Source organism: Corella eumyota, chromosome 2, assembly GCF_963082875.1.
Source record: "Corella eumyota chromosome 2, kaCorEumy4.1, whole genome shotgun sequence".
Taxonomy (NCBI): domain Eukaryota; kingdom Metazoa; phylum Chordata; class Ascidiacea; order Phlebobranchia; family Corellidae; genus Corella; species Corella eumyota.
Window position 1 is genome coordinate 14,845,414 of NC_137491.1, and position 8,195 is coordinate 14,853,608.

General features: G+C 27.6%; 1 protein-coding gene across 1 annotated transcript; it reads left to right on the plus strand.

Moving 5' to 3' along the window:
- Positions 1-362: 362 nt before the first annotated feature.
- LOC145744152 (ankyrin repeat domain-containing protein 45-like) lies at positions 363-4,462 on the plus strand. The gene is made up of 6 exons (XM_082562270.1): positions 363-538; positions 1,868-2,028; positions 2,190-2,357; positions 3,130-3,233; positions 3,302-3,440; positions 3,536-4,462. Exons 1-6 carry the CDS (start codon positions 435-437, stop codon positions 3,565-3,567), a joined length of 708 nt encoding a protein of 235 aa, XP_082418396.1. The 5' UTR covers positions 363-434; the 3' UTR covers positions 3,568-4,462.
- The last annotated feature ends 3,733 nt before the right edge of the window (positions 4,463-8,195 follow it).

The following is an 8,195-nucleotide window of genomic DNA, read 5'->3' on the forward strand; positions in this document are numbered from 1 at the left end:
TTTAAATAGAAAATAACTTTTGAAAACGAAATTAAAACTAAAAGAGTTTATGGTTACTTTAACCCCATTTCTTATTTTTTAATAATTGCCATAACGTTACCTAGGTTACCAGGAATCAGGTACTTACCCTAAATAATAATATCCCTCTAGCGTTGAAGTTAAACAAATTTAAATTTTGCTAAATATTGTTTTAAAAATTTTGGAATTTATAAATATATTTATTTGATAATATAGTTTTTGTAAATTTAATTAACCACTATTATTTTAATAAATAACGCGCTTTTGAAAAAATGTTCTAGTAACTTAGCAACAAACTTGTTTCGGGACTTTCCCTTTTACAAAGTTGTTACAGATATAAAATTTGTCAAAGTTTTTAACACCGTGAAAAACGTGAAACTATTTTTTTTTGGTAAAAATTAACTAATTAAGCAAACATGACGGCTGTTGCTGAACAGATTGATAGTAATAATATAGAAGGTACTGATGGGAACACAGTAATGCAGTGTGTACTAAGCAATGATATTGAAAAATTAAATAAGTAAGCTACAATAAATTTTTTTTTTACTGAAGTACTACAATACTTTACCTTTAAGTGTCATGTGCCAGCAATTACAAAATTTAGGATCTCTATAAGCGTTTATTGGTTGAAACGGATAGTACTAAATGAATGCGGAAAGGGTGGAATTTACAAGAAAAGATTAGAGTAAGGTTATAAAAATTCCACCCCTTCCGCATTTATAAACTTGGCGAACGATACTAACGGAGCTCGATATTTTGGAAAGTAGGCATGTGCATAACTTATCCCTAATTAACCAGTCTGGAAAGTAGGGCAGTTTTCGACGACATCTCGTGCGTGCAAGCATAAAAATTGGCGTGACCGCGCATGCACGTGTACTAAAATTTTCAGTCTATGCATGCACACGTGATTTATGTTAGCGTATTTACCGTTAATTTTGCATTTACTTTTAAAGCCAGGCATCCAAAACACCAATTTCAGGCATGCATTTTTTTCAACGAAAAAAAACTTGTGCATGCATGCTGCCCTACTTTCCAAACTGGCTAATTAATGGTACCCTCTAATATTATTTTGGACTTGATTTTAAATTGTTTATTATTATTAGTGCAAATTCAAATTTAGCAAGTCTGAGTAATTTGAGACTATACCAACCCAAATCTAAGTACTTAGTAATGGCATTATTAAGGGGACCAGAAGCTTCGGCCGTGAGAAGCTTCGGCCAGAAGGTTCGGCCTGCAAAAAACGCGGGGTGTCGGTGACGAAATTGCCGCGTAAAATGTCAGCTTAAGACCATATTTTACCGATATTCAAAATAAAATTTGACAAAAAGTATAATACATAAAAAAAATTTAATAAGTTGTTACGATAAATATAGAAGTTAGTTTTTAGAATATTTTTTTTTTTTAATTTTTGTTCCAAAAATATATTTTTAAAACGGATTAAAGACTGGCGCTTATGGCCTGCATCGGTAAAATATGGTCTTAAACTGACATTTTACGCGGCAATTTCGTCACCGACCCCCCGCGTTTTTTGCAGGCCGAACCTTCTGGCCGAAGCTTCTCACGGCCGAAGCTTCTGGCAACCATTATTAATATAGAACTTAAAAAAGTAAATTAGGACTATTTGCCCTTTTAGGCATACAGAAATTCTTAAAAGAGTTGGGGCACTAAAGTATTGAGTTTCACCCCCGGGCCTCTCGGTCAAATTTTAGTAGGATCGTTTTAAATTGCATTTAAAATATTTAAACAAGGTTATGTTATTAAAAGTAATGTGCATTTATTGGTAAATTATACAAAAATTAGTAGATATAAATTTTCAATAAAATGCACTTGTTGAAATTTCTTTTTTTAGAATATTTGACGATAATCCAGAATCTCATACTGACTTTTTGAATTATCGGGATAAATGGGGAAAATCTGTGATGGAAATGGCATGCATGCTTGGCAGGATTGATATATTGAAGGAATTAGCTAAAAAAGCACCAGATATAATAGAGTCAAGTAAAGAATCTGGTAAGAATTGCTACTATTTTAAATAAAGGAAGTGTTGTTCTGTTTTAACACTTTGTTACTTTATCAACGGTTGTTATTAATGTTTAGGTCGTGAAGTCAATCTTGCACATCAAGGATATAGGTATATATGTGTATAAATAACAACCTTAAATATATTTCAGGTTATTCTTTTATGCACCTTTCGGCTTGTTGGGGGAAACAAGCTTGCCTTGAAGCTTTGTTCGAACTTGGTGTTTCTATTGATGCCAGGACACTCTATGGGGAATCCCCCAAACAACTAGCCCTAAGATATGATCATAACTCTTGTGTGGATTTTATCGATTGGGCAGGTAACTTAATTAGGCACCATTGGTTAGTAATCAAAAGTTTTAGTTTAGTTTGACTGATTTAGCATAGCTTATAGGTTAGTAAAATATCTTGCAAATTGGATTTCAATTTTTTTTGCAAATTAGATTTTAAAGTAATTAGTTAATGTAGGCTAGGTAGAAACTTAGAAATCAGTACAATTATTTTTTTGTATTATTTTTTATATAAAGAGATGGAAGGCAGTTTAACACACGACAGAAAGACCAACAAGGAGAAGAAAAAGAAATAAAATGTTAGATTATAAGGCCATTTATTTATAGTCTTTGTATTGTTTTTTTTAGCACAGTTAAAGTATTAGTAAAAACAAAAGTTAATTAATTGCAGTAAATACAAAAATAAGCACCTTTATTTATTAAGCATGGTTACTTCAAGATTAATAAAGTAAGCAAAGGTAGATTTATTCAATGTATTCAAGTTTAAAATTACAATTAGCATTTTTTTATTAATAAAATTTTCAATTAGTAGTTTTTATTCTTGAGGTGTTTAAATATACTATTTTTGTTAAGATTTTCGTTTTTCATATAATGTATTAAATGTATTTTATCTTTTTATACTTAACTATGATTATAAACTGTTACATTATTATATCCCAGATAAAAAATATAAGATGTTATGTAAGTAAGGGTTATTATAAAAGAGTACCAAATAATTTTTAACACACATTGAATAAATCTGCCTTTTGCTTAAATTTGTTTAACTTACCCAAAAACTAATTTACCAATATTAATATCATAGCGGCTAAGTTAGGCTTGACAAACTTCATAACGTATATGCGAGAACTAGTTTCTGATCCTGAAAAATTGCAAGCACAAGGCATTAAACTTACCAAAGATGAAAAAGTAAGCAAAATTTTTAATTTTATTTAAAATTATAGTAAGAAGGCAAAAACTTTTATTTTAACTTGTAGAATTCTGCTTTAAATGCGTGTAATGAGAAACAAGAATGGTTGGACAATGCTGTGGAAGCAACTAGAAATGAAATTTTAGAAACAAAATTAGAAATTGAAAAAATTCTGGATTCTATTTTATATAAAAATACATCACCAGGTAGTAACTTGCATTAAAAAATTATAATTAACAAGAAAAAGTATTTGAAAAAAATCGTATGTACCAAGAAAAATTTATAACTAATTTTTGTTTAGTTTCTCCATCAATTGTTGATGAAAAAAAGTAAATTTTGCCAAGAAATCAACACAATCTTCGTTATCAAAATCTATTTTAAAATTGTACACTACAAAGACGTGGAAACTTATGTAATTCAACAAAGCGTCTTTTAAGTTTTTTTATTTAGGTTTTTTGTATTACAACACATATTACGTTAATGCGTATTGTATAAGTTGTTATATATATATTTATGTATTTTACCTTTTTCATTCCATAGAATTTTTATATAATATATTTAATAAACATTCCACTTTTTTTTGTTAGACTTACTTCGTTTAATATCATCTAGGCAATGGTTGCCTTTGCCTAATTGACATAATTTTTTTCTTTTTAAAAGCCCAAACCTTCTATTTTTATATTTGGTAAGTATTTCTAAAAATGCCAAAACTTATTTTGAAAATACTAAAACAAAAAAAATCGTTTTTATTATTTTACCATCAATAAATCATTTTGATATTTCTAAGCTACTTACAGGGTATATAAAAAGTCCAATCGTACGACTTTTTATATTCCCAACAATTTTGATGCGATAAACGTGTTAAATTGTGGTGTTATCTTTTGTGCACATAAGTTCAATAAGCTTGTGATTATAACAGATGCTTTAAAAAGGCGACATCTCTTGATACAAAGTAGACATGTATTAAAACTAATTCCTAAGTAACCACATTCTTTCTTTTGCCTTAATTTAGTTATTGTTTTTACATTGTTTGTACTTAAATTGATTTTTTTAGCTATTGTTTTTACATTGTTTGTACTGATTTTATTTTAGATCAAATAAAGACTAAAATACTAAATTCGATGATAAAAAAATTCCAACGTTTAACCTAATAGGTTAAATATTAATTAAGTTAAATATCAACTACAGTGCTATAATTTTATATTTTGATAACTACCTTGTGTTTAAACTACCTATTGAAATATTCGTGTAAAAAAGTTACCAAAAATTTTCTACATGTAATGTTCGTTCCTATCTATGGTCTAAGGTTTTTTTTTTCTTTATGATGCTTCTTTTATTATACTAAACGTAAATTTTGTAAATTCCAACTAACTTTATTGGTGGCATAATGAATAAGGAACCCTTTTTGTGAATATTTATAATAAAATTTGTTTACGTTTTTGGTTTTATTACCATTTACGTAAAAATAAAAAAGATGGTTGTAGGGTAACACAAAAACTAATTTTTTCGACCAAAGTAATTTGCGTGGTGCCGTATACTTGAGTACAAATACTTAAGTACAAAAATCAATATATTTAAGTACAAAAACCATATAGACATATTCAATATCAACATAAGCTAAGTTACAAAGTCAAATAAAAACTTTTTAATGATTTTACTTTGCATTTTGGTGTAAACTTTTTCGACCAGAAGCAATTATTACAATGTAAAAAAGATTAACAATTAAATTAAAACAATCTATTTTTAAATACTGTGCAAAAGTGTATATTAATATATAAAAAAATATGTTTATTTTTAAATGAGGATAATTAATAATTTACTAATTAAATAAGAAAATGCGTTGAAATGCCCAAGGATTGCTAAACTTAAACCCGGGAACGTGGTTTGTGACGTCACTGATTAGTTCTCAAATATTTTCTCTTCGCTATGCGCTCCTGCTATACGCTCCTGTTTTGAACTTTGTATTGGTAAGTTTGTTTCAAAATTACTATTCGTTGATTTAGTATAAAACAATCGGGATTGTTATTTAAGTTAGTTATTATTCGTTAAGAATTAATATATTTTAACGTATGAATCATATAAGCTCACATAGGACCTTAATGTAATCGCCTATGAACGCCAACAACCGTTGACATGCTTTAAAACACGTTACACTTGTGTTCTAATAACTCTTTAAATAAGATTTGGCACATTTTGGTGACAACGTTTTTTAAATTTAATTTTTTTTGGAAAACTTAATGTCAAATTTAAATAATGTGTAGAGTTAAATGCATAAGTTTAAATTATTTTAACAGAAGCATTTAATAATAATAATTTCGCAATATGAGCATCCGGGAATTGTTAGATATTTAACAATCTTCATCTGCTCCAAAGTAAGTTTTGTTTTATTTTTCTAATTTTTTGTAAGCTTATTCTTGGTTAAACTTTATTGTAATGTTGGTGTTTTAAGTAAGATCACTAAACAAATAGGTTTTAGCAAGGAGTGGTTATGATATGATTGGATATGTCAGGTTGATAGGGGGTCATTAAACTGTAACTTAAGTAATTTAACTTAAATAACTATCACTAAAGAGGACAGCCTCGATATGTTTTTGTAATTTCGCAGTAGTTTTCAATGTAAAATATGCCAAAATTATTAAATATTTTTGCATGATTTTACAGTGTATCAGCATTGTGATGCTTTTAAATAAATTTATAAGTATAAAAAAAAGAAAAAGGGATTAAAACTTACTTTTTTACTTAAAATGTTTAAGAATTTAAAAAAACTGTGAACTTTAATAAGTTAAATGAAACTAAAAATATTTGCGAAATTATTATATTACATAGATATCATATAACATGTTATATATATGATATAACAATATATATGATTTAACATAAATAAGTCAATTAAATTGATAAAACAAATATAAGTTTTATGGCCATGATATATAACAAATACTTCTTTTCATATTTAAAAAAATTCTAAAATTTTTGCTATTGAAATGTAAGCAATATAGATTTATAAGCTGCTAAACGCTTTTACAGTGACTTTATCACTATTCTTATCTTAGTTTTATAGTTAGCAAAAAATATTAAGGAAAAAGCTTTAATAAGTAAGATTGCAAGACTTTCTTAATAATAAACTTTTGTTTAGAACGGGCGTTTTTTGTCGTTTAAAACCACACTTTTGATTGTAGCATTTTTTAAAAACTAATTGCAAACGGCTAAGTTACCAAAGCTTAAAACCTAACTAATTTTAAATGATTTCAGAACTCATTTATTATGCCTAGTATGTTTCTTAAAAATTAATTAGTTGCTCAGTTAATTTGTAATCACATATATATATATATTCGAAACTAAACGCTAAATTACGATTTTTTGACTACATGGTAATTGTTACTGTAATATAACCTTTTTGTGACGTCATAAGATCTTTTTATTAGTAACTAGTAACTAAAAATTTTTTTTAAAAATTGTTATGTTAGAAAATGGACTTATAAATGTTAAAAATAGTTGTTGAGGGTCGATTTTTTCAGTAATATGTAATATTCACCCTTAAAATAAAACTAACTAGTTGCTTTTAGCGTGTTATCTTGACAGAAAAGAAAATAAAAAAAATACTTTTTTCAAAAATGAGTAAGTTGTTGTGACGTAATAAATGTTGCTATGTTACTACTTTTAACGAAAAAAATTCAAAAAAAATAAAAGTAGTTTATAATACAGTATGCTGATTTGCAAGAAGTTTGGTAGAAGACATGAGAAAAAGATCCTAAAAAAGAAGATACAAAATGCATAACATGTTAATATTAGTAAATAACAAAAAGCTAAAGGAAATTTAAAATAAAATACCACCAAAATGGAAGAATATTTCACCAGTTAAGAAAAGCTTAGTCACTAGAACCAGCAAAAATACAAAACAGCATAATATGGAAACGCTGTACTTGTTAGGATTTAGGATATTTCGGATATATTAAAGAAACATATACTTTCAAGAAAGTTAGAAGAAGTAATGAGGTACGTGAGTAAGTAGTTTTTGTGACTAGTTTAGGCAAATTATTGTTTTGCAAAAACTCTAAAATAACAAAACTATAGAGCTTAACCTGCGGTAAAAAAAAGTTTTTTGTATTAATAATGTTGACAATAACAATATGTTTTAAAATCCTAGATTTTAAACATTAAAAACGCTTTTTATTTAATTGTTTACCTAACTACGCACCAAATAAAGTGTAAATCTGTAGTGGTTTTGTTTTGGGTCTAACAAAAACCTAATATAACGTATATGCTAATTGTTGTTATTTTGTTTGACTTCTTGTGCTTTAAACACTTGATGTCATCCTTGATTTTTTTTGGGTTTAGTTGTGATGTAAATTGTTATGAGCAGTGTTTGCTTTAATAAACAAAGTAAGTGGCCAAGTTAACAAACTTTTACACTAGCCGTTTTTTTAGAATTGATTCAGATTCAGATTTAGTAGGTTACACATACGGAATTTTTGCCTTGAGTTAAGTAGGTTAATTTTGTAACAATCTATTTCTCCCTTCGACTTTATTTTTGTCATAAATTTCAGGGAATTTTAATTTGCTTCGTCAAATAGGATTACATGCTTTTGGCTTATTTGCCAAGTAATTTAAAATGTAAATTTTTTATATACAAGGCCATATAAAGCAACACTAGTCGTACAGGGCATTTGTTTTTGGTCACTTAAAAGTTTTTGGTTAAAAGTGCATTAAAAAAATAAAACAAGAATATTTTTATAACACTAACCTATTTCTTGGAAATACTTTATTGTTAAATTAATTATTTTTGTTCGTGTGTTGGTGGTTTTATAAAACCGGGGTTCAGCAATCGTTCATTAAAATCTTTTGTTGTTTTACTTGTTCGAGGTCGTAAGCGCTTGCCACCAAAGTATTAACAAAACAATTCCTGAAAACCGAGCACTTTTTGTTGTCTCCCTGTTTGTTGATTTGCCCCTTGCACAAAT

Excerpts from the sequence above, each read along its gene's own strand:
- LOC145744152 (XM_082562270.1), top strand. The coding sequence starts at position 435 with ATGACGGCTGTTGCTGAACAGATTGATAGTAATAATATAGAAGGTACT. Across the intron at positions 539-1,867 it reads GATATTGAAAAATTAAATAA|AATATTTGACGATAATCCAG; the intron begins GTAAGCTACAAT and ends TTCTTTTTTTAG. Across the intron at positions 2,029-2,189 it reads AGAGTCAAGTAAAGAATCTG|GTTATTCTTTTATGCACCTT; the intron begins GTAAGAATTGCT and ends AATATATTTCAG.